The sequence below is a fragment of the Rattus norvegicus genome, chromosome 1 (genome assembly GCF_036323735.1).
Source record: "Rattus norvegicus strain BN/NHsdMcwi chromosome 1, GRCr8, whole genome shotgun sequence".
Taxonomy (NCBI): Eukaryota; Metazoa; Chordata; class Mammalia; order Rodentia; family Muridae; genus Rattus; species Rattus norvegicus.
Genome location: NC_086019.1, coordinates 102,307,048 through 102,334,270, shown reverse-complemented (window position 1 = coordinate 102,334,270; position 27,223 = coordinate 102,307,048). Strand labels below are relative to the sequence as shown.

At 41.6% G+C, this 27,223-nt stretch overlaps 1 protein-coding gene across 2 annotated transcripts; it reads right to left on the bottom strand.

Moving 5' to 3' along the window:
• On the bottom strand, positions 1-23,936 carry Zfp788 (zinc finger protein 788). 2 transcript variants are annotated; one of them, XM_006228941.5, is made up of 4 exons: positions 23,692-23,936; positions 3,439-3,565; positions 3,213-3,273; positions 1-2,691 (listed from the first exon to the last, which is right to left on the bottom strand). In XM_006228941.5, the coding sequence occupies exons 1-4, from the start codon at positions 23,692-23,694 to the stop codon at positions 291-293; spliced, it is 2,592 nt and encodes an 863-aa protein (XP_006229003.1). In that variant the 5' UTR covers positions 23,695-23,936; the 3' UTR covers positions 1-290. The 2 variants fall into 2 exon arrangements, with proteins under 2 accessions (XP_006229003.1, NP_001403490.1); NM_001416561.1 differs by having other exon boundaries at positions 3,439-3,573; positions 23,692-23,823.
• Positions 23,937-27,223: the final 3,287 nt, after the last annotated feature.

Here is a 27,223-nt window from a genome sequence, read left to right as displayed (position 1 = left end):
TGAGTTTTCACATTGTTTATATTTACAGGATTCCCTTCTAACATGACAATTTTTAATGTCATAGGGAACATGGTTCTACTTCATTATGAGTTATTCCATACATTTGAAGGGGATGGTTACTTTCAGAAGGCTTTCTCACATACTCCAATTGTTACATATGAATTTTTCTCTGCAGTTGAAGACGACTGTAAAAATGGCTTTATTACATTATTCATATCTACACACCCCCTCAGAATGAAATTTATCTCTCCTAAAAGAATTGTAATATGGTAAAGCTTTAATCACATTGTTTACATATATAGGGTTCTTTCACAAATGTGAGTTCTTTCATGCCTCTGAAGAAAAGAAGGATAAATGAAGATCTTACCACATTGTTTACATTCATTGAGTTTTTCTATAGCATGGATTTGTTTATGGTTTTGAAATGAACTGTAACGCCTGAAGATTTTACCACACTGTTGACACTGATAGGATTTTTCCTCAATGTGGTTTCTTTCATGTTCTCGGAGGGAACTACGAGATTTAAAGGCCTTACCACACTGCTTACAATCATAGGGCTTTTCACTACTATGAGTTCGTTCGTGCATTCGAAGTAAGGATGGATAAACGAAGCACTTACCACACTGTTTACATTCATAGGGTTTTTCCCCACTGTGAAGTTTCTTATGAATCCGAAAGGAACTGTGACCCCTAAAGGCTTTCCCACACTGTTTGCATTCGTAAGGCTTCACACCACTGTGAATTCTTTCATGGATCTGGAGTAAGCAGGGGTAAATAAAGGACCTGCCACATTGCTTACATTCATATGGCTTTTCCCCAGTATGGTTTCTCTCATGAACTCGAAGGGAACTGTGAGATTTAAAGGCTTTACCACACTGTTTACAGTTATAGGGTTTTTCCGCACTGTGAGTTCTTTCATGTATTCGTAGTAAAGAAGGATAAATATAGGACTTACCACACTGTTTACATTCATAGGGTTTTCCCCCAGAGTGAGTTCTGTCATGTATTTGGAGTAAATACGGATAAATGAAGGACCTATCACACTGTTTACATTCATAGAGATTTTTCCCAGTATGAATTATTCTATGTCTTTGAAGGGAATTGTGGTATCTGAAGGAGTTACCACACTCTTCACATTTATATGGTTTTTCTCCAGTATGAGTTCTATTATGTAACTGAAGGGATCTCTGACATATGAAGGTTTTGCTACAATGTTTACATTCGTAAGGCTTTACATTAGTATGAATTCTTTTATGTCTCTGAAGGGAATTGTAGCTTTTGAAGGCTTCACCGCACTGTTTACAAGCATAAGGCTTTTCCCCAGTGTGAGTTCTTTCATGCATTTTAAGTAAAGAGGGGAAAATGAAGGCTTTATCACATTGTTTACATGGATAGGGTTTTTCCCCAGTGTGAGATCTTTCATGCAGTTTAAGTAAGGAAGGATAAATGAAGGCTTTACTGCACATCTTACATTTATAGGGTTTCTCACCAGTATGAGACTTTTGATGCATCTTAAGTAAATACCGATTAATAAAAGATTTAATGCACTGTTTACATTCATAAGGTTTTTCTCCAGTATGAATTCTTTCATGTACTCGAAGGTCACTGAGGCGTCTGAACGCTTTCCCACACTGCTTACATCCATAGGGTTTGACACCACTGTGAGTTCTTTCATGGATCTGGAGTAAGCAGGGGTAAATAAAGGATCTGCCACATTGCTTACATTCATAGGGCTTTTCCCCAGTATGGTTTCTTTCATGGACTCGAAGGGAACTGTGAGATTTAAAGGCTTTACCACACTGTTTACAGTTATAGGGTTTTTCTGCACTGTGAGTTCTTTCATGGGTTTGAAGTAAAGAAGGATAAATGAAGGACTTACCACACTGTTTACATTCATAGGGCTTTTCCCCAGTATGAACTTTTTTATGCCGCCAAAAGGAACTGTTAACTCTGAAAGCTTTACCACACTGTTTACACTCATAAGGCTTTTCCCCAGTATGAACTCTTATATGTGACTGAAGTGATCCCTGACAGATAAACACTTTATTACAATAAGGACATTTATAAGGCTTTTCCTCAGTATGAACTATGTTATGCTTCTGAAGAGAACTGAGATTTCTGAAAGCTTTCCCACATTGTAGGCATCTGTAGGGTTTTTCACGGGAATGGGTTATTTCATGTTTTTGAAGTAAAGAAGGATACATGAAAGATTTACTACATAGTTTGCATTCATAGGACCTTTTTCTTGTATTAATTCTTCCATGACTTTCACAGGAACCAAAAGAACTCTGGGGTCTATGAAATGGTTTTCGGTCATTATCGATTGCTGCTTTGTCATTCCTTTCATATGTGTAAAATGATTTAACAGAAACACAGTTCTTTTCCTTCTGTTCATAATACATTTCTCCAACAGGAATTTCTTGATATCTTCCAAATGAGCTAGGAAAACCGAAGGATGTGCCGCATACATTATAAGGCCCACTCATGTTGAGGCTTTGCGTATAGGTTTGAATACTTGTGACAGAATACAATGTTGTCCAGGTCTGTTCACATTTATACTGTATCCTGTCATTTTCCTCAAGCTCAACTTTTGGACCAGGGAAGATGTTTGTCAGATGTGGTGTCTTGGTAAAGATTTCTCCAGATTGGCAACCTTCGGTACTCTCATATAGTCTCTCACATGTACACATTCTGTTAGAACAATGAAACATACATTAGCAATGGTGATTTTACTCACTTTCTGATTATTAGTCTTGGATAAGTACTACTCCAAAACAAGAGAAAATTTAACCATTCTGGTACCGGTGAATGGTTTGAAATCAAGGGGACTTGTGATTTTCTGATATGGCTCCCATAGAGTTGTCTAAAAATGCATTTCTTAGAATTGCTTCCAAATGAACTAAAGATGACTAAGTTTACATCTCTGCTTATTTCTTTTTCTTTAAATTTCAATGTTAAGATTAACTCATGGGACCTCTGCCTGCACGTGGGCCTTACCTCTGACTTAACTCATGGGACCTCTGCCTGCACGTGGACCTCTGACTTAACTCATGGGACCTCTGCCTCCACGTGGACCTTACCTCTGACTTAACTCATGGGACCTCTGCCTGCACGTGGGCCTTACCTCTGACTTAACTCATGGGACCTCTGCCTGTACGTGGGCCTTACCTCTGACTTAACTCATGGGACCTCTGCCTCCACGTGGACCTTACCTCTGACTTCTCCTCGGATTTCTGTGCTGCTCCTCCATGCTCTGCTCTTCCCATTCGTTTCCTAAAAGATAAATCATGAGAAATTATTATATATTTCCTAAAACTGCTACTATGTCTGATTTTATTCACCAAATTCTACCCTCCCCATATCCAAGGCACAGTAGAACATCAATAACCCAAATATGTGTTCTCTGAGGAGGAAGTGAAGGGGTGATGACACTCTTACCGACACAAGCAAGGTTACTGTAGGTTTCCAGCATTACATCTCTGTACAGATGCTTCTGAGAAGAATCCAGCAAAGCCCACTCTTCCTCGGTGAAGTTCACAGCCACATCCTCAAAGACAACTAGATCCTAAAGCACTCCACAAACATGTGCAAGAGAAATGGTGAAATATAAGGCACTATACATCTAAATTCAACTGACAAGAAATTCTATAGTCTCCAAACATTTTATCTTGTGGCACAGCTAGGCCTCAGATAGTATTGAGATTCCCCTTATGCCTCGGCACAGGGAGTAGGATATACTGCTGGGCCACCCCAATTTGTCTCTTTAAGGTGGATCTTTAGTGGCTCCCATTTAAAAAAAAAAAATCTATCATTCTATCATCTGTAGAGCATTGTTGCTGGTACTTAGAAAATTTCTTTTTTTTTTTTTAATGTATGTGAGTACATTGTTGCTATCTTCAGACACACCAGAAGAGGGCATTGGATCCCATTACAGATGGTCGTGAGCCACCATGTGGTTGCTGGGAATTGAACTCAGGACCTCTGGAAGAACAGTCAGTGCTCTTAACCACTGAGCCATCTCTCCAGGCCCCAGAAATTTCTTATAAAAAAGCTTAAGCTTTAAAGTCATGAGGGAATGAAAAGTTCTAACACAGATTCCATGCACATAAACCTGAAGATTAATTCACTTTTCCTCAATGATCTATACAACTATTGTGATCCTTCTCAGTCTAATACAAACTATAGTATTTAGAAGGCCCACATCCTTGTGGTTCCTTTTCTGCTTCCTTTCTTAGGGTGTCCAGACGCCACTGCACACCAGGCTGGACGGATGAAGCGGAGCTGAGAATCAGTGGGGTCTACAGCATCCTGGTCCTCCTCTGAAAATTTGAATGCTACAGTTCTCTTAGATGATATTCAATTAAATGGCTTATGTGATACACTTTATTCAGGGTGAATCGACGGCTATATATAACCTTAGAGACCAGGAAGAGGTTCTGCTTAGGGTGAAGTTTCATGGAGGTTTAAGATTCTGGTAATATCTCATTTGCAGGGAGAGGCATTCCATAAATTCTAGGTGCTTGCAGATTCTTATCTGGAGGGAGGAAGTTGAATCTGTAATTTTGCCAAGGACTATGTGACATTCCTCAGATTGGGCTCTTGAGGCAGGGAAGAGGTCTAACTGGCTTCCCTCACAGAAACTTTCACAAGTCACATCTTAAATGGAATCTGAGTACATCCTATGTGACTACGCCCAGAAAAAAATATTTAGAAGCCCCAAAACAGTTTATTCCAGGCCCAATCATAATGGAATGTCTTTTGAAGTTCCATTGAAAAATGTCAAATCAGAATAAAATAACTAAAAAGATGCCATTATTTTTAGGAGTTTGAGACCAACCTATATAAGACAGATGGCTCCAATGTAAAACTGAGTTTCACTTTGGTGAGCTAGAAATCTACTCTTCTTCACCTAGTACCCCAGCCTAAGCACTGTCTGTAATCCCTTCTGGCTAAACAGGAGGACTGCCCTAATCTAGGAATACCCTTTGGAGGGACAGTGAACTCTTAGGATCCAGATGGGTCTCATGCCATCCATTCCTTCTCACTCACTCCTATTACACCATCATAGGAATTGGCCTAAAGTTGATACCAACTCTCAAAAAGAAAGAATGTAGTTCCTTTTGTACTGACGACTGTACACATGTCTGAAGCATGAAAGCTGATCACCTCATTCCTCACTAAACACCATCCTGAAAGTACATCTCCTTTGTTAGTCCAGAGTCCTAGCCTATCTATCTAGGCTGTCATGGACCCATAGCTTCAGGAGAAATAGTTTGTATTCTTATTAAAGCCTCTTAACCAGCCCGTCTTCCTTAAACCCAGCATCTCCTTTGTTAGTCCAGAGTCCTAGCCTATCTATCTAGGCTGTCATGGACCCATAGCTTCAGGAGAAATAGTTTGTATTCTTATTAAAGCCTCTTAACCAGCCCGTCTTCCTTAAACCCTAAATGATAGTCTTGACACTCCTCTTAGGCATATTCAAGCACAAACGCAACCTTCCTTAACTGTGTTCTATGAGTCTCTCCTCCACCTAACAATTCTGCTACTACCTTCCTTTTTTACTTGTCTCCCTCTGTCCTTTTATTTTTACGTGTAAAATTCTTTCCAACCTCTTCCCTCCTACCTACCTGCCTGGATGCATTCCCCTACCCCACTCATTCAGGAACTTCACATAGGTTACAGAAAGAACTATTAAAAGTCATTCTGTCTCACTCTATCCCTTTTCATGGTGACTACTGGGTACCCATGCACATGGTAGAAGGGAATAAACGTCTTCTGCAAGTGGTCCTATGACCATTACACGTACATTGTAATATGCCTATACCTACAAATCACACATAACTTTTAAACTTTAAAGAAAAAAAATCGAATCAGATACCCTGACACAATAAAATTTTACATAGTAATTTTACACTTACATGCTTAGCAATGGTAAGAAACTAAGTGTCCTTGTTTTCCAAAATTAAAACACTCTGTTCTAAGAGCAGAAAGCGGAATGAATAATAAAAACGCCATTGTTCATAGCGTGCAATAATCTCAGTTCTGAATGGAGGTGTTTCAGGCAAAACTATTTTGTAGTAGGACGGCATCTATAATATAGACAGCCTATTGCTCATGACCAAGGCTGCTCAGAAATAGCATGGATTTATCACATGTTTGATTCTGAATTTATGGACACTGCATATTCAAGAAATACTGCGGCCCAATTTGACCCTACCTCTACCCAGACTGTTTATGTGACCTCGTATGTAGTCATAAACCATTAGGACTGTAAGCTCTACAATGATTATGCTCCTATATACCCGTAGAAAGTCAGGATCCCTTAGCTCTTGGTAATAGCTGGCATTGCAGGTTTCTGGTAGGTCAAAGTATCAAGTCTCTTCATACCTCAATAACAAACCAATGTTATACAACCTAGGCAGGCTATGTCTTGAGACCGTTCACTTGACATGCGTGCTAACTATCTATACCAACTTAACACAGGACAGTTATCTACAAAGAGAAAACATCAATTGAGAAAATGTCACCATCAGATCAGTCTGCAGACAATTCCGTGGGGGCATTTTATTGATTAATGATTGACATTAGAGGGTTCAGTTCATTTGTGAACAGTACCAGTCCTGGAAAGATAATTCTGAGTTTGTATAAGAAAGCAGGCTGAGTAAGGGTGGGAAGCAAGCTAATAAGCCGTGTTTCTCTATGGTCTCTACTTCAGATCCTACTTCTTCAGATCCTGCCTTGTGTCCTTGTCCTGACTTCACTTCAAGATAGACTCTAAACTATAAGACGAAATAAACCTTTTCCTCCTCCCTTTGCTTTTGTTATGGTCTTTACAGCAATGGAAAGCAAATTAAGGCAACATCGCTCTTCGCCTTGGACAGAGGCCAGGGCTTATATTTCTCGTTTGGCTCTACATAGACATTGACCCTTTTTAGCCTCAGCTTTCAGTTCTCTCTACCTCCACCATCACTTTCAGCACAGTCTGCCTTTGCACCGTTATCAACATCTGCTATGCTGTTTCTGCAGCTTTTTCTTCTGCTACCAATTTAGTTCACACTACTCTATTGGACAGGACCACTCAAACTCAAGAGAAGCCCTTAAAAAAAAAACCTTACATGTATGAGTACTTTTCCTGTATGTATGCATCTGTGTACCACATGCCTGGTGCCCCAGGAGGCCAAAAAAGGATGTCAAACCACCTGGAATTGGAGTCACAGACAATTTTGAGTCACCACACAGGTGCTGGGAATTGAACCTAGGCCCTCTGTGGAAGAGAAGTTGGTGCTCTTAACCACTGAGCCCTCTCTCCAGCCTTCATCAGGAGAAGCCTTCTATTGTGCTGAGTGTCTATAGCCTGCTCAAGTGAACTGCCCAACTGACTGAGGCCGACTTAGACAAGCAGAGGAGCAGTATTTGCAGCAATCTCAGCAAACCTCTCATGCAAATAAAGGACATATTGAAAACAATCACAGCATTGTCTCTTTAGCTACGTCAGTTATATCTGTTCCCTGATAGCCCATTGGAGGAGGTTCACCTAGTAAGACATAAAAGGAAATGACTGCAAGATTAACCAGAGGACAGATTCTAGAGTTTACTTAAAGTTGTGAGAGGAAAAGTCCACCACAAAATAACACTGGGAAATAACACTGTTGGTAGAGGTTTGCCTAACCTACAGAAGGCCCTCAGTACCCAGCACCATATAAATTGGTCATGGTGGCACACAGCTGTAATTCCAGCACTGGAAAGGGAGAGAGAGAGACAGGCAGATGAGAAGTTCAAAGATATCAGCTACAAAGGGAGTTTAAGGCAAGACTGAGCTAGAGACCCTGTCTTAAAAGCAAAGCAAAATAAAAACAATGACAAAAGAGCAGTTTAAAACATTCCCATTATTGGGTTAGCCTGCCCCTTTGATAGTCAAAACAACCATTTGTAAACCCTGTCTAGGTTTCTCGAAGCATCTATAATGTTTTTAAAGCACTAATTTTGGCATGAGTGTAGTCCAACAGATTTGACAGTCCTTTTGTTCAAAACAGTCTGCACAGCTGGGAACAGATACCCCAAAATCTTTTTTTTTTCTTTTCAGAAGGACAAACATCAAGAATGTTTACAATATAAACTCAAATAATCTAATAATAATCCCAAAAAGAGATAAGCTCCTATCACCTATTGGAATTATTCTGTGGCAATAATATATTAGAGAGTTATAGAGTCAAAAGAGATGGAGTCATGGAGATCAAGGGGAAGGGGCTTCAAATACTGCTTTAAATTAAAAAAAAATTGACAGGGTCTTACTATGTACAACTGCGGGTCTTGGAATTCACCATGTGCCCGGCTGGCCTTAGACTCACACACCTGCTTTTACCTCCTGAGTACTGCAACTACAAGTGTAAGCCACCACATCCAGCAAGTTGTGCATTCTTAAAGATTTTTTTTGGGGTGCGGAGGGTGTCTTGCATCAGACAGTAGCAGGTTTACACAGTGTGTAACTTAAACTTTGTGATAAGGTGGAGGAACAGGATTTTAGGCTACATGGCCAGGGCCACAGAAATGATTTAAGTCAGGGAGGCAGAGCTTGATAAATATGTGAGTAGAGTAAAGCCGCCTTGCTATCCAGGCATCAGAGGACTGGGTACTACCCGGCCTGTTCATAGACCTATCTGCTAGGGCCCAGTTACCTTGGATGGTCTGAACTTTCTTTTCTTTTCTACCCCACTCCCATCCCCCACCCCCAAACAGGATTTCTTTGTGTAACAGCCCTGGCTATCCTGGAATTACTTTGTAGACCAGACTGGCCTCGAACTCACAGAACTCACAGTTTGCCTTTGCCTCTTGAGTGCTGGGATTAAAGGTGTGTGTCACCACATCTGTTAGTCTGGGCTTTCTAATATCTCCAGCCTTCTTAGTTATAAAAAGAAAGAAAGAAAGAAACAAACAAACAAACAAAGAAAGAAAGAAACCAAAGAGCAACATTTAAAAAAAAAAAAAAAAAAGGAGGGGGGTAGGGGGAAGAGCTGTGGGATTAAGCTGGGTTGGGTTGTGGTAGGAGTGGAGTTCCCTGTCCTATAGTCAAGTTGTTGGCCCTGGGGTTAGAGGCTATCTGTAATCAAACTTCAAGAGCGGGTACTGTCTATTTGTAAGACCACTTGGAGTTGGATTTGTTGAATTCTGGTTTGTTGGGGTGTTTTCTGGACAGAACTTTTACTTTTACTAATTCCTATAAGTTGTCTAAGACAAGCTGATGAATTCTTTTGATGCAGGAATTCCATTTTGGAGAATCTGAGCCATGACTAATTGCTCAGATGTGAATGTGTGGCTGAGAAGAATACTGGCAGATAAACAGTGTCAGTCACTCTTTGTCCCTGATACTCACAAAATTTGGGCAGGCTGAGGATGAATCTCAGCATGAGTCTTGCAGGCAAAAAAATGGAGAGGAGTAAGGAAAATTAGAATTCTTACAGAGTAAAGGAAGACTGAAGAAAGAAGAGAAGTAGTTCTTTGCCCTTACATAGGGACTCAAAGAACCTCCTTAGCTTGTAGGACTACTCAGTCAATTACCACAAGCACAAGAGGGTCAAAGGGTGAGCAGGAGAATAGGCAGCAAAGGAAGAAGGCCTGGATATAAGTGACCTCAGACTTCTTGCAACTGTGGTAAGGAAATCAAGAGAAGTAATATTTAGGGCTGGAGAGATGGCTCAGTGGTTAAGAGCACTGACTGCTCTTCTAGAAGTCCTGAGTTCAAATCCCAGTAACCACATGGTGGCTCACAACCTTCTGTAATGAGATTTGATGCCCTCTTCTTATATATAATAAATAAATAAATCTTTTTTTTTAATTATCTATTTAGATAGGTGAAACTGGTACCTATTAGGGAGTCTTGGGACATCAAATACACCTGGGAAAGAGAAAAGGAAACAAGTCTCTTTGTGACTTAAGTTCATTTGGGGAGCTGGTCAAAGTCACAATAGAAACTGAAGCTGACTGCAGCACTAGGAACATACAAGATAGATCCCTCCCTCCCTCATATCCCCTACCCCATCCCCAGCATGTTGAGCTACTCTAAGACTGCACTGTCTCCTGATCTCCACTGTCCAGCCAAGGCTGCTCATTCGAGGCCAGCTACACCAAGAACATCTGGGTTCCCTAACAATTAGAGTGAGACTGTCTCTGTTGCTTGCCATTGGATCCCTTCCCCGTTTCTGAATTGCTAGTTGTGCCTCAGTGGAGGAGGATGTCCTAGTCCTGCTGGGACTACATGTCCCAGGGTGGGGTAGTATGCAAGAGGGGGCCATTTTCTGAGGGAAAGGGGAAGAGGTAACTGGGGATTAGGACTTTTAAGGGTGCGACTGGGAGAGGGCTAAAAATCAAAATATAGAGAGAATACACACACACACACACACACACACACACACACACACATATATATATACACACACATATATATATATATACATATATTTGTATTTGTATGTATGTATAAAGTTCTCATACTAGCAATTTAAAAAGTACACCTCAAACAAAGCCTTAGGGAAAAAAAAGAAGCAAATACACACAAGAGGAGTAGATGGTAGAAAATAATCAAAGTCAGGGTAAAAAAATCAGTGATTTAGAAACAAAAAGAACAATACAAGAATCAGTAAAACCAAGAGGTGGTTCTTTGAGAAAATCAACAAGATAGACAAACCCTTAGCCAAACTAACTAAATGGCAGATACTATCCAAATTAATAAAATCAGATATGAAAGGGAAGACATAACAACAGACACTGAGGAAATCCTAAGAATAATTTGCTCTTACTTTGAAAATTTATACTTCACAAAACTGGTAAATCTGAATGAAATGAAAGATTTTCTAGACAGGTATCACAAGAAGACTGGTCTTTGGTCAGGAGAACAAGAATAGTTGCATTCCACTTCTAGAGCCACCAAATAAGCTCTCAAGGAAAATTTAAAGAAAATGGATATTCTGGAAAGATACCACTTACCAATGGTAAATCAAGATCAGACAAGCTATCTAAATAGTCCTATTGCCCCCACGGAAACAGAAGTAGACATTAAAAGTCTCCCAACCAAAAAAACAAAACAACAAAAAACAAAACAAACAAACAAACAAACAAAAAAAAAAAAAACAGGGCCAGATATTTTTAGTGCAGAATTCTACCAGACTTTCAGAAGAGAGCTAATAATTCTCAAACAATTCCATAATAGAAAGAGAAGGAACATTGCCAAACTTATTTGACGAGGCCATAGTCATCCTGATATTTAAACCACATTAAAAACCCAATAAAGAGAATTTCAGACCAATTTCTACTATAAACATTGATGGAAATATACTCAATAATGGCAGACTGATTCTAAGAACACATAAAAAAAACATCATCCACCATAATCAAGTAGGCTTCATCCTAGGGATGCAGGGATGGTTTAATATATGAAAATTCATCAATCCTTATATAAAGAAACTAAAAGAAAAAAGTCACATGACTATCTCATTGGATGTTAATAAAGCCTTGGACAAAATTTAATATACCTACATCTAAAAGTCTTGGACAGATCAGGGATACAAGGTGCATACTTAACCATAATAAATGCAATATATGCAAGCCAATAGCCAACCTCAAATTAAATCAAGAGAAAATGAGAGCAAGTGCACTAAAATCGGGACAAGACAAGGCTGCCCACTCTCCCGATTCATTCAACATAGAGCTCGAATTTATACCTGGAGAAATGAAACAACTAAATTGGAAAGGGAGAAGGGAAAATATTGCTATTTGTAGATGATATGTTAGTATATAAATGACCCCAAAAATTCTACCAGAGAAGTACTACAGCTGATAAAAACACCTTTAGCAAAGTAGCTGGATGAAAAATTAACTCAAAATAATTAGTAGACCTTCTTTATACAAAAGTGAAAAGAAATTGTGGAAGTAACACCCTTCACAGTAGCCACAAATAATGTAAACTATCTTGGTGTAACTTTAACCAAGCAAGTGAAAGACCTGTAGGAGAAGAACTTCAAGTCTCTGAAAAAGGAAATAAAGGAACACATCCAAAGATGGAAAGATCTCCCATGATCATGGATCTGTAGAATTAACATAGTAAAAATGGCCATCTTGCCAAAAGCAATCTACATATTCTATGCAATTCCCATCAAAATTTCAATACAATTCTTAAAAGAGCGATTCTCAACTTCATATGCAAAAACCAAAAACCTAGGATAAAAAACAACAAACAAAAAAACAAACAAGGCAGCACCCCACGAGCGAACCTGAGCCTCGGGACCACAGGTAAGACCAAATTTTCTGCTGCAAGAAAGCTGCCTGGTGAGCTTGGGACACACGGAAGCAGAATTTCTCTAGGACCGGGCACGTTCTGTGTTTACCGGAAGTCCCACACCCGCGGATCCCGGCCCGCAGCAGCTCTCTGCTCCCAGACCCGGTGAGAGAGACACCCAACCGCCTGGTCAGGTGGGCACTCCTGAGGCTGCAGAGCGGAAAAGACCAACAACACTGCTCACCCCTGCCCACATCCCTGGCCCAAGAGGAAACTGTATAAGGCCTCTGGGCTCCCGTGGAGGAGGGCCCAGGAGCAGCAGGACACCTGCCTGAGACACCACCGGAACCCGAAAGAAACAGACCGGATAAACAGTTCTCTGCACCCAAATCCCGTGGGAGGGAGAGCTAAACCTTCAGAGAGGCAGACAAGCCTGGGAAACCAGAAGAGACTGCTCCCTGCACACACATCTCGGACGCCAGAGGAAAAAGCCAAAGACCATCTGGAACTCTGGTGCACTGAAGCTCCCGGAAGGGGCGGCACAGGTCTTCCTGGTTGCTGCCGCTGCAGAGAGCCCCTGGGCAGCACCCCACGAGCGAACCTGAGCCTCGGGACCACAGGTAAGACCAAATTTTCTGCTGCAAGAAAGCTGCCTGGTGAACTCAAGACACAGGCCCACAGGAACAGCTGAAGACCTGTAGAGAGGAAAAACTACACGCCCGAAAGCAGAACACTCTGTCCCCATAACTGACTGAAAGAGAGGAAAACAGGTCTACAGCACTCCTGACACACAGGCTTATAGGACAGTCTAGCCACTGTCAGAAATAGCAGAACAAAGTAACACTAGAGATAATCTGATGGCGAGAGGCAAGCGCAGGAACCCAAGCAACAGAAACCAAGACTACATGCCATCATCGGAGCCCAATTCTCCCACCAAAACAAACATGGAATATTCAAACACACCAGAAAAGCAAGATCTAGTTTCAAAATCATATTTGATCATGATGCTGGAGGACTTCAAGAAAGACATGAACACACTTAGGGAAACACAGGAAAACATTAATAAACAAGTAGAAGCCTACAGAGAGGAATCGCAAAAATCCCTGAAAGAATTCCAGGAAAACACAATCAAACAGTTGAAGGAATTAAAAATGGAAATAGAAGCAATCAAAAAAGAACACATGGAAACAACCCTGGATATAGAAAACCAAAAGAAGAGACAAGGAGCTGTAGATACAAGCTTCACCAACAGAATACAAGAGATGGAAGAGAGAATCTCAGGAGCAGAAGATTCCATAGAAATCATTGACTCAACTGTCAAAGATAATGTAAAGCGGAAAAAGCTACTGGTCCAAAACATACAGGAAATCCAGGACTCAATGAGAAGATCAAACCTAAGGATAATAGGTATAGAAGAGAGTGAGGACTCCCAGCTCAAAGGACCAGTAAATATCTTCAACAAAATCATAGAAGAAAACTTCCCTAACCTAAAAAAAGAGATACCCATAGACATACAAGAAGCCTACAGAACTCCAAATAGATTGGACCAGAAAAGAAACACCTCCCGTCACATAATTGTCAAAACACCAAAGGCACAAAATAAAGAAAGAATATTAAAAGCAGTAAGGGAAAAAGGTCAAGTAACATATAAAGGCAGACCTATCAGAATCACACCAGACTTCTCACCAGAAACTATGAAGGCCAGAAGATCCTGGACTGATGTCATACAGACCCTAAGAGAACACAAATACCAGCCCAGGTTACTGTATCCTGCAAAACTCTCAATTAACATAGATGGAGAAACCAAGATATTCCATGACAAAACCAAATTTACACAATATCTTTCTACAAATCCAGCACTACAAAGGATAATAAATGGTAAAGCCCAACATAAGGAGGCAAGCTATACCCTAGAAGAAGCAAGAAACTAATCGTCTTGACAACAAAACAAACAGAATGAAAGCACACAAACATAACCTCACATCCAAATATGAATATAAAGGGAAGCAATAATCACTATTCCTTAATATCTCTCAATATCAATGGCCTCAACTCCCCAATAAAAAGACATAGATTAACAAACTGGATACGCAACGAGGACCCTGCATTCTGCTGCCTACAGGAAACACACCTCAGAGACAAAGATAGACACTACCTCAGAGTGAAAGGCTGGAAAACAACTTTCCAAGCAAATGGTCAGAAGAAGCAAGCTGGAGTAGCCATTCTAATATCAAATAAAATCAATTTCCAACTAAAAGTCATCAAAAAAGATAAGGAAGGACACTTCATATTCATCAAAGGAAAAATTCACCAAGATGAACTCTCAATCCTAAATATCTATGCCCCAAATACAAGGGCACCTACATACGTAAAAGAAACCTTACTAAAGCTCAAAACACACATTGCACCTCACACAATAATAGTGGGAGATTTCAACACCCCACTCTCATCAATGGACAGATCATGGAAACAGAAATTAAACAGTGATGTGGACAGACTAAGAGAAGTCATGAGCCAAATGGACTTAACAGATATTTATAGAACATTCTATCCTAAAGCAAAAGGATATACCTTCTTCTCAGCTCCTCATGGCACTTTCTCCAAAATTGACCATACAATTGGTCAAAAAACGGGCCTCAACAGGTACAGAAAGATAGAAATAATCCCATGCGTGCTATCGGACCACCACGGCCTAAAACTGGTCTTCAATAACAATAAGGGAAGAATGCCCACATATACGTGGAAATTGAACAATGCTCTACTCAATGATAACCTGGTCAAGGAAGAAATAAAGAAAGAACTTAAAAACTTTTTAGAATTTAATGAAAATGAAGATACAACATACCCAAACTTATGGGACACAATGAAAGCTGTGCTAAGAGGAAAACTCATAGCGCTGAGTGCCTGCAGAAAGAAACAGGAAAGAGCATATGTCAGCAGCTTGACAGCACACCTAAAAGCTCTAGAACAAAAAGAAGCAAATACACCCAGGAGGAGTAGAAGGCAGGAAATAATCAAACTCAGAGCTGAAATCAACCAAGTAGAAACAAAAAGGACCATAGAAAGAATCAACAGAACCAAAAGTTGGTTCTTTGAGAAAATCAACAAGATAGATAAACCCTTAGCCAGACTAACGAGAGGACACAGAGAGTGCGTCCAAATTAACAAAATCAGAAATGAAAAGGGAGACATAACTACAGATTCAGAGGAAATTCAAAAAATCATCAGATCTTACTATAAAAACCTATATTCAACAAAATTTGAAAATCTTCAGGAAATGGACAATTTCCTAGACAGATACCAGGTATCGAAGTTAAATCAGGAACAGATAAACCAGTTAAACAACCCCATAACTCCTAAGGAAATAGAAGCAGTCATTAAAGGTCTCCCAACCAAAAAGAGCCCAGGTCCAGACGGGTTTAGTGCAGAATTCTATCCAACCTTCATAGAAGACCTCATACCAATATTATCCAAACTATTCCACAAAATTGAAACAGATGGAGCCCTACCGAATTCCTTCAATGAAGCCACAATTACTCTTATACCTAAACCACACAAAGACACAACAAGGAAAGAGAACTTCAGACCAATTTCCCTTATGAATATCGACGCAAAAATACTCAATAAAATTCTGGCAAACCGAATTCAAGAGCACATCAAAACAATCATCCACCATGATCAAGTAGGCTTCATCCCAGGCATGCAGGGATGGTTTAATATACGGAAAACCATCAACGTGATCCATTATATAAACAAACTGAAAGAACAGAACCACATGATCATTTCATTAGATGCTGAGAAAGCATTTGAAAAAATTCAACACCCCTTCATGATAAAAGTCCTGGAAAGAATAGGAATTCAAGGCCCATACCTAAACATAGTAAAAGCCATATACAGCAAACCAGTTGCTAACATTAAACTAAATGGAGAGAAACTTGAAGCAATCCCACTAAAATCAGGGACTAGACAAGGCTGCCCACTCTCTCCCTACTTATTCAATATAGTTCTTGAAGTTCTAGCCAGAGCAATCAGACAACAAAAGGAGATCAAAGGGATACAGATCGGAAAAGAAGAGGTCAAAATATCACTATTTGCAGATGACATGATAGTATATTTAAGTGATCCCAAAAGTTCCACCAGAGAACTACTAAAGCTGATAAACAACTTCAGCAAAGTGGCTGGGTATAAAATTAACTCAAATAAATCAGTTGCCTTCCTCTATACAAAAGAGAAACAAGCCGAGAAAGAAATTAGGGAAACGACACCCTTCATAATAGACCCAAATAATATAAAGTACCTCGGTGTGACTTTAACCAAGCAAGTAAAAGATCTGTACAATAAGAACTTCAAGACACTGAGGAAAGAAATTGAAGAAGACCTCAGAAGATGGAAAGATCTCCCATGCTCATGGATTGGCAGGATTAATATAGTAAAAATGGCCATTTTACCAAAAGCAATCTACAAATTCAATGCAATCCCCATCAAAATACCAATCCAATTCTTCAAAGAGTTAGACAGAACAATTTGCAAATTCATCTGGAATAACAAAAAACCCAGGATAGCTAAAGCTATCCTCAACAATAAAAGGACTTCAGGGGGAATCACTATCCCTGAACTCAAGCAGTATTACAGAGCAATAGTGATAAAAACTGCATGGTATTGGTACAGGGACAGACAGATAGACCAATGGAATAGAATTGAAGACCCAGAAATGAACCCACACACCTATGGTCACTTGATTTTTGACAAAGGAGCCAAAACCATCCAATGGAAAAAAGATAGCATTTTCAGCAAATGGTGCTGGTTCAACTGGAGGGCAACATGTAGAAGAATGCAGATCAATCCATGCTTATCACCCTGTACAAAGCTTAAGTCCAAGTGGATCAAGGACCTCCACATCAAACCAGACACACTCAAACTAATAGAAGAAAAACTAGGGAAACATCTGGAACACATGGGCACTGGAAAAAATTTCCTGAACAAAACACCAATGGCTTATGCTCTAAGATCAAGAATCGACAAATGGGATCTCATAAAACTGCAAAGCTTCTGTAAGGCAAAGGACACTGTGGTTAGGACAAAACGGCAACCAACAGATTGGGAAAAGATCTTTACCAATCCTACAACAGATAGAGGCCTTATATCCAAAATATACAAAGAACTCAAGAAGTTAGACCGCAGGAAAACAAATAACCCTATTAAAAAATGGGGTTCAGAGCTAAACAAAGAATTCACAGCTGAGGAATGCCAAATGGCTGAGAAACACCTAAAGAAATGTTCAACATCTTTAGTCATAAGGGAAATGCAAATCAAAACAACCCTGAGATTTCACCTCACACCAGTGAGAATGGCTAAGATCAAAAACTCAGGTGACAGCAGATGCTGGCGAGGATGTGGAGAAAGAGGAACACTCCTCCATTGTTGGTGGGATTGCAGACTGGTAAAACCATTCTGGAAATCAGTCTGGAGGTTCCTCAGAAAATTGGACATTGAACTGCCTGAGGATCCAGCTATACCTCTCTTGGGCATATACCCAAAAGATACCTCAACATATAAAAGAGACACGTGCTCCACTATGTTCATCGCAGCCTTATTTATAATAGCCAGAAAATGGAAAGAACCCAGATGCCCTTCAACAGAGGAATGGATACAGAAAATGTGGTACATCTACACAATGGAATATTACTCAGCTATCAAAAACAATGAGTTTATGAAATTCGTAGGCAAATGGTTGGAACTGGAAAATATCATCCTGAGTGAGCTAACCCAATCACAGAAAGACATACATGGTATGCACTCATTGATAAGTGGCTATTAGCCCAAATGCTTGAATTACCCTAGATCCCTAGAACAAACGAAACTCAAGACGGATGATCAAAATGTGAATGCTTCACTCCTTCTTTAAATGAGGAAAAAGAATACCCTTGGCAGGTAAGGGAGAGGCAAAGATTAAAACAGAGACTTAAGGAACACCCATTTAGAGCCTGCCCCACATGTGGCCCATACATATACAGCCACCCAATTAGACAAGATGGATGAAGCAAAGAAGTGCAGACCGACAGGAGCCGGATGTAGATCGCTCCTGAGAGACACAGCCAGAATACAGCAAATACAGAGGCGAATGCCAGCAGCAAACCACTGAACTGAGAATAGGTCCCCTATTGAAGGAATCAGAGAAAGAACTGGAAGAGCTTGAAGGGGCTCGAGACCCCAAAAGTACAACAATGCCAAGCAACCAGAGCTTCCAGGGACTAAGCCACTACCTAAAGACAATACATGGACTGACCCTGGACTCTGACCCCATAGGTAGCAATGAATATCCTAGTAAGAGCACCAGTGGAAGGGGAAGCCCTGGGTCCTGCTAAGACTGAACCCCCAGTGAACTAGTCTATGGGGGGAGGGCGGCAATGGGGGGAGGGTTGGGAGGGGAACACCCATAAGGAAGGGGAGGGGGGAGGGGGGGGATGTTTGCCCGGAAACCGGGAAAGGGAATAACACTAGAAATGTATATAAGAAATACTCAAGTTAATAAAAAAAAAATATGCAAAAAAAAAAAACAAACAGAAACAAAACAAAACAAAAGCAGGATAGTTAAAACAATCCTGTACAACAAGAGAAATTCTGAAGGTATCACCATTCCTGATTTCAAACTATACTACTGAGCAATCTTAATTAAAAACAAAACAAAACAAACAAAGAAACAACAACAACAAAAAAAGCCCAGTATGATATTCACATAAACACAGATAGGTTGACTGATGGATAGAATTGAAGACCCAAAAACAAACTCATATTCCTATGAACTGTAAATGCTTAATATTTGACAAAGAAGCCAAAACTTTACATTGGAAAAATGAAAGCATCTTCAACAAATAGTGCTGGTTTAACTAGATGTCTGCGTGTAGGAGAATGCAAATAGACTCATGTGGTGGTCCATGGTATTGCATCATTATTGAAGGGGGGGATAACATTTTAGAGGAAGTGTGTATCTGAGGTGATGGGGCCTGAGTTCTCTATACTCAAGGTCCTCCCAGTATTGAAGGTGAGGCTCCTCCAGGCTGCCTGCAGAAGGGAGTCCTCTCCTGGATGCCTTTGAATCAAGATGGAGAACTCCAGGCTCCTCCTGCATGCCTGCATACTTCCTACCATGATGATAATGGATGGAACTTCAGAAAGCATAAGTCAGTTCTAATTAAATGTTTTCTTTTATAAGAGTTGCCTCTTTCTCAGAACTCTGTGACTGGGTTTTCGTGAGGTTCCAAAAGCAGAGATCTCCAAATTATTTCTCTGCTGCATCACCCTGGTCTGTTCAATTAGCACTTGGTAGGCACTAATAAATATTTTGAAAAGAAAAAAGAAAAGAGTTGCCTCTTATAAAGAGTTGGTCATCCCCAGTGAACTAGACTATGCGGGGAGGGTGGCAATGGGGGGAGGTTTGGGAGGGGAACACCCATAAGGAAGGGGAGGGGGGAGGGTGATGTTTGTCCGGAAACCGGGAAAGGGAATAACACTTGAAATGTATATAAGAAATACTCAAGTTAATAAAAAAAAAAAAAAAAAGAAAAATTAAAAAAAAAAAAAAAGAGTTGGTCATCATGTCTCTTCACAGAAAAGGAAATACTAATTGAAACAATCCATATCTATCATCCTGGACAATGCTGAACTCAAAGTGGATCAAAGACCTCAACATAAAGCCAGAATATACTGGCTAGTTTTGTGTATCAACTTGACACAAGCTGGAGATACCACAGAAAAAAAGAGCCTCAGTTGTGGAAATGCTTCATGAGATCCAGCTGTAAGGCATTTTTTCAATTAGTGATTAAGAGGGGAGGGCCCAGCCCATTGTGGGTGGTGCCATCCCAGGGCTGCAGTCTTGGGTTCTATAAGAGAGCAAGCTGAGCAAGCCAGGGGAAGCAGCCAGTATGTAACATCCCTCCATGGCCTCTGCACCAGCTCCTGCTTCCTGACCTGCTTGAGTTCCAGTCCTGACTTCCTTTAGTGATGAACAACAATGTGGAAAGTGTAAGCTGAATAAACCCTTTCCTCCCCAACTTGCTTCTTGGTCATGATGTTTGTACAGGAATAGAAACGCTGACTAAGACAGAGACACACTAAAAGTCTAATAGAAAAATAGTGGGGAATGGCTTTGAACACAGTAGACAAATTTTTGAACAGAACACTAACAGCTCAGGCACTAAGATCAACAATTAATAAATGGGACCTCATGAAACTGGACAGCTTTTGTAAAGCTAAAGCTACCATCAATAGGACAAAACAGCAGCCTAAAGAATGGGAAAAGATCTTCACCAACCCAACATACAACAGAGGCCCAATATTTAAAATATATAAAGAGCTCGAGAAATTAAGAGACCACCAAACCAACTAACCCAATTAAAAATGGGGTACCAAACTAAACAGAGAATTCTCAACAGAGAATCTCGAATGGACATGAAGCACTTAAACAAATGTTCAATGCCCTTAGTCATCAGAGAAATACAAAAGGACTCTGAGATTCTTTACAACCAGTAAGAACGGCTAAGATCAAAAACTCAAGTGATAGCACCATGCTGGCGAGGACGTGGAGCAAAGAGAACATGCCTTCATCGCTGTTGGGAGTGCAGCCTTGTACCACCACTCCGGAAATCAATTTGGCGGGTTTTCTGAAAATTGGAAATAGTTCCCGGGCATATACCCAAAAGATGCTCCACTATACCACAAGGACCCTTTCTTAAGTATGCTCATAGCAGCTTTATTGGTAAGAGTCAGAAACCGGAAACAACCTACATGTCCCTCAAATGAAGATTTAGTTTAAAAAATGTAGTACATCTACTATTCAGCTATTAAAAGCAAGGACACTATGAAAACTGCGGGCAAATGGATGAAACTAGGAAAATACCACCCTGATTGAGGTAACCCAGACCCAGAAAGACACTTATAACTGGACATTAGCTGTAAAGTACAGGATAACTATGGGACCTCATGAAACTGGACAGCTTTTGTAAAGCTAAAGCTACCATCAATAGGACAAAACAGCAGCCTAAAGAATGGGAAAAGATCTTCACCAACCCAACATACAACTGAGGCCCAATATTTAAAATATATAAAGAGCTACAGAACCAAAGAAACTAAGTAACAAGGAAGGCCCAAGAAAGAATACATGAAGAGGAAACAAAATAGTCTTTGGATGTTGATAAAGAGAGGGAACTGGGTGGGAGAGGGGCTGAAGAAGGGCCATGGGGATGGGGATCAGGTGTGGCAGGAGAGTGCTGGAAGAGGAAATGAAGATCTAGGACATCTCTGGGACTAGCTATAGAACTGGGATGGGGGGAGGCTACAAGGAGTCTATAAAGGTGACCCTAGCTGAGGTTCCTACCAGTGAGGGATATGGAGATTGAAGTGTCCACTTCCTGTAACCAGGCAGGACTTCCAGTGGAGGGAGCCAGATATCAACCTATCCATAAAACCTTCAACCCAATTTTTCCTGCCTACAAAATGTGCAAGGGTGAAGATGCAGCAGAGTCCGAGGGAACAACCAACCAACGACTGCTCCAGGTTAAGACCTACCCCAAATGGGACACAGCTAAACGGATACTAATAATGATACTGCTATGCTTGCAGACAGGAGCCACATGCAGACTGAAATAGATACAGACACCCATAACCAAATATCAGGCACAGCTTGGGGAGTCTTATAGAAGGGTAGAATTGAGCAAGCCAGAAGGGTCAAGGACACCACAAGAAGACCTACAGACCCAACCAACCTGGGACCATGGAGGCCCACAGAGACTGAACCACCAACCAAACAACATGTAGGGGCTGGACCTATGTCCCCTTTATATCTGGAGCAGATGGGCAGCTTGGTTCTGATCTGGGTCCCCTAACAACTGTTGTGGGAGGCTGTCTCTGACTCAGTTGCCTGCCACTAGATTCCTTTCTCCTAACTGGACTGCCTAGCTAGGCTTCAGTGGGAGAGGATGTGCTTAGTTCTGTTGGGACTAGATGCCCCAGGACAGGGCAGCACCCAAAGGGGGCTTCTCTTTCTCTGAGGGGAAAGGAAGGAGGTAATGTGGGGATGTATTTCTAAGAACAGAAGTGGGAGTAGGGGGGAAAGGGGTTGGGATCTTTAATGAAAAAATAATTTTATGGTTGTGAGTCACAACAACATGAGGAACTGTATTAAAGGCTGGCATTAGAAAAGATGAGAGGAACTGCCACAGAGGGTGTTGGCTATTCAAGCTAGGATCTCAGACTCTCCTGTGGTTCCACTCAATCCCACCTAGAGAAAACTGTGTAGGGTAGAAAAGCTCAGTGCTAGGGCTTACGGATCCAGACAGATGAGGACATGGAAGACATGTCTCTCCAGAGACCTTTACGCTGGTCTCTTAGTGTCTCTTGCAGTACTTGTAGGGCTGGAGAGATGGTTCAGCAGTTCAGTGTGCTGTTTTGGAAAACCTGAGTTTGGTTACCAGCACTCACTTCAGTGAATGATGACAGCTTTTAACATTACCTTCAAGGCCTCAGGCATTCTCTTCAGGTCTCTGTCACATGTAGCGTTTATACTGAGAGACACATACATATACAAAACATAAATAATTCTTAAACTAATAATTAGGGTGCTGACGAGATGGCTTAGTGGTTAAAGCCTACTCGTTGCTCTTAAAGAGAAGCCAAGTTTAGTTCCCAGCACATGCGTGGCATCTGAAAAACATCTAAAGCTCCTGTCCCTGGAGATCCAAACCCTGTTCTGCCCTGCACATGCATGTGGTATATACACATACATGCAAGCACATACTCATACACATAAAAATAAACCTTCACAAAAGTTGAAATAGAATCGGGGCTGGAAAGATGGTTCACCTAGTAAAGATACCTATCTCCAAGACTGCTGCCCTGAATTTAAACCCTAGGCCAACACAATGGGAGAACCTATTCACACAAATCGTTCTCTGACTTGCACAGGAACACTGGCACATTTCCCAGCCCGCAATAAATAAATACGTCTTTAAAACAAAGAGAATGCTCTCCCAAAAGAGTGTAAAAGAATAAAAATAAATAAAATTTTACCAAGTGGGACCTAAATCTAAATATAACCTGCACCATTCGGAACTTGTAGAGAAAAAAAAAATCTAGAGACAGAAAATCTAGAGGGTCTTAAGGTTAGCAATGTGCTGCTTTCAGGTGCTACGCCAACACCACTACCAGTGCTAACACACAGAGAAGTGACGTCACCAACATTGAAGCATTCCTTGTGCTGGACAGAGCCTATCAAGTCCCACGGCCCGCGGGGGCGTAGGGGTTGGGGATTGACACTAAATCCGCGGGGAGTGGGGATCCTAGTCCCAGAACTGCAAGCCCCGCCCCAACCCCGTGAGGATCCACCCCATCGGATCCACCCCATCTGGGGACAAGGGTCCCGTGCTCACCATAGCGCGGCTTCCAGGCTCACCCGCACTCTTCTCATAATTTGCCACAGCGGTGCTCTCCCTACAGAGCAGCGTCTCCAAAGCGACTACCTCAGCCTTAGAGCCTAGCAGGGAGCATGGCGGCCAAGAAGTCCCGCCTCCCGCTGGCACTCGATTGGACTGCCTACTTGGAGGCTCTGATTGGCTAGTAATGTTTGAGTGACAGCAACCTTAAACCGCTAAGGGCAGAAGGGACCGGTACAGCCTTTCACTCCCAGCCCTGCCTTCTCCCCTGAGTGTGGACCTGAGTGAGCTCCAGTGAGATCTACATGTACACAGAAAATGTTTCTTCCTCCCAGAGCTTGCACGGCTGTCTTCTGGCACTTATCAGGCACGACTTGCTTCAGAGCACAGGATCGCTCATGTGCACTGCCCACTACACAATTGTGCTTAAATGCAATTTTCCCTGGATCTGAAACAGGTCTTCACCTTTAGCGAAACTCCCGACTGGGAAGGACTGTGGCTTTACCTATAATTTCTCCTTTCCACCAAAGACAATTTCTGTCACTCACAACTCTTTAGCCAATCAGGGCATCGGGACATGCTGTTCCCTCAGAAGCACAGGTAGGAGGCGGGTTTTCCCTCCTGGCGGTGCTCGGTGTTCTGCTTTGCCTCTGCGGGAGAGATATCGGGTGGGCAGGAGTGCAGTGTGCTGTGGGCCCTCTGCGGAGCCATGAGGACAGCGCGGAACCGCGCCATTTTGAACCTTATGTAAGCGAGTAGCAGCCATCCCTTACGGAGTAGGGCATCCGACTGAGTTGGCTCTGGTCATCTTTCCTGGGGCTGGGCCAGGGTGACAATGGGAGAGCATTCTGTAGTCTTTGGAAACCTGAGATTGACTCCTCCTAGCGACCCGCGGCCCAGAAGCTTCTTTTGACGCTGATGCTGTGTGGGCCCAGCGGCAGTGATGATTTTGGCGGTTTTTAATTGCAGATTTTTATAAAAGACCGAGTCTCATTAAGTAACTTTCAGTGGATAGAACTTGGCATGTAGACCAAGCTGGTCTAGAACTCACATAGATCTGCCTGTCTACACCTTCTGACTTGAGTTGAAGGCGTAGGCTTCTCTTACTGGAACAGGTGGCCTTTTGGTGTTGGACCGTAAGACATTCTAATTTCTTTTTGGTTAAGTTTCTGATTATACTGTTTTGTTACTCTGTTCGTTCCCAAGTGTTAGTACACCATTTTGATTATTGTAATGTTGGGACAATTTCAAAGATCTCTGTCTATGTGTGTAAGAACAAACATTCATCAATAATAGTCATTTCCTCCATGATCCACTCAACAGTTACCTAGCAACAGCCAGGTAAGAGCCTGGCTTGATATAAAAGGACTATTTGCTCTCTCTCTCTCTCTCTCTCTCTCTCTCTCTCTCTCTCTCTCTCTCTCTCTCTCTCTCTCTCTTCGCCCAGATGTCCCAGCCAGCCTCTCTCTCTTCTCTTTCTGTTCCTCTCTGTCCCCCTCTTCTCTGCCTGTTACAAAAGGTCCCAAATAAACTCCCTTTTATAGTAAGCCCATCCTATGGCTGATTTCTCAGAGGGAATGCTTTGGTATGGGCATGGGCCTAGGCAGCACTCCCTTTGGCACCACTGGCTCCGTTTTATAAAACACATTTTAATTAATATATGACATCTAGGTGATAATTTCTTCTACTCAGATCTCTGATTACATTGACACCTAAGCTAGCTGCAGCTTGACAGCTAGAGAAGGGGCAACTAGCTTGTTACCCCAAGGTAATCCACCACCATATTAGCTCATTAGTCAGTTCATTAGCTAGTTAAGACTACCAGATCTCTTATCAAAGAGACAAACTGGTTGCCTTGCTCACAGGATTCATGATAAAAGATAGACAAATTTCAGATGTAATCTTTCACAGGTGTAACCTTCTGCTACCCCCTTATCTAAAAACTGTTTGCAATGACTGATCCCCAGTGATCAACCACCTATGTCTCATGGCAAATAATTGTATGGAAAGATGTAACTTTATGAAAGGTCTGAGGATATAAGCTCAAGTTATGAGGATCCAAGAAAATATTTGAGGATAGAAAGTGTCTTGAGGTCGATAATTGCAAGATATAAAGGTTGGAGGACATAAAAAGAAAACTTAGTAATAGGAAAATGATTAAGGTACAAAATGCTTCCGATTTCTTCCCTCCCCCCACTCTCTCCCCCCCACTGCCAGGCCACTGTTATATTAAGACTTCAAAAGTTCAGAATTCTAACATTAATCAATGGAGTTGTGATAAATTACTGTTATTCTGATAAAACATTACAATATATGATCTACTTTCATAGTCATGAGTTCAAGATTTTAGGTTTCTGTTGACTATCTTTTTTAAGTATGACCTTTAAAATGATCCCTGTCTTTGATCAAACCTATTTTCTAGCTGGCATGGTGGCACACAAGTGTCATCCCAGCACTTGGGAGCCTGAGGCAGGAGAATCTCTTGAGACTAGGAGTTGGAGGCCAGCTTAGGCAGTACAGTCAGGTGCTGCCTCTATGTCTAGATGCAGCCACAAGACAAGCATGTAAGCAACTCCAGGTCCAGGGCAGAAGCCACATGGCACACCAGAAACCCAGTGAGGGCAGATGTGACTGGAGAGGCAGGACGAGGAAGGCAATGGTAGCTGCTGGTTAGCAGTAAGAGGCAAAGTCTAGGGAAAATCATAGGTGCTAAGGCCTAAGGACCAAAGGACCCAGCATCAGGCCAGCCTTTCTCATCCTCGAGTGACGACTCAAAGAGGAAGCAGCCCTGAGTCCTGGGTTGCTAGAAGCTACTGGGTTCAGGGGCAGGTCCATAGTGGAGTCCTGCTGAGATCAGAGCATGTAGTAGAACATCTGAAGGGAAGATATGGGCTGAAGGAGAGCAGGCTGCAAGTGCAGAAATTTTACAGTACTTTTGGGAAGCAGAGCGGGAAAATGGGACGAGGGTGAAGGGGAGGAGCAAGCGGTGTCTGTAGCCCTTGGGCAACTTCAGTGCAGGGTTCACAGTGCCCAGGAACCATCCAGGGGCTCAGCGCCATGAGGCAGAAAGGCTTCCCAGAGGGTAAGAGTCTGCTTCTTCTCAGGACGGTGTCCCTCAAAGATTGAAAGGCTCTGAAGTGGAAATTTCTGGCTTCCTTGGAAACTCAAATAATGAATGCATGACTAAATGATTTATTGAAAACCTAACCACTGTGTGAACAACTGAACTGTCACTTCACCTGCTGTGAGCAGACAAGTAAGTTTTATTTATTAGAGTGACACTCACTATATCGAAAACACTCAAGGACAGGTCGCATGTTCAGGAGTAATTGACCAATAAAATAATGGATACAGTTTTTTTGGTGTTCTTTTATTTGTTTACAGGTTGGTAGCTTGTGTGTGTGTGTGTGTGTGTGTGTGTGTGTGTGTGTCTGTGTGTCTGTGTGTCTGTGTGTGTCTGTGTGTGTGCCTGTGTGTGTGTGTGTGTGTGGGTGTGTGTCTGTGTGTGTGTGTGTGGGTTTTTATCTTA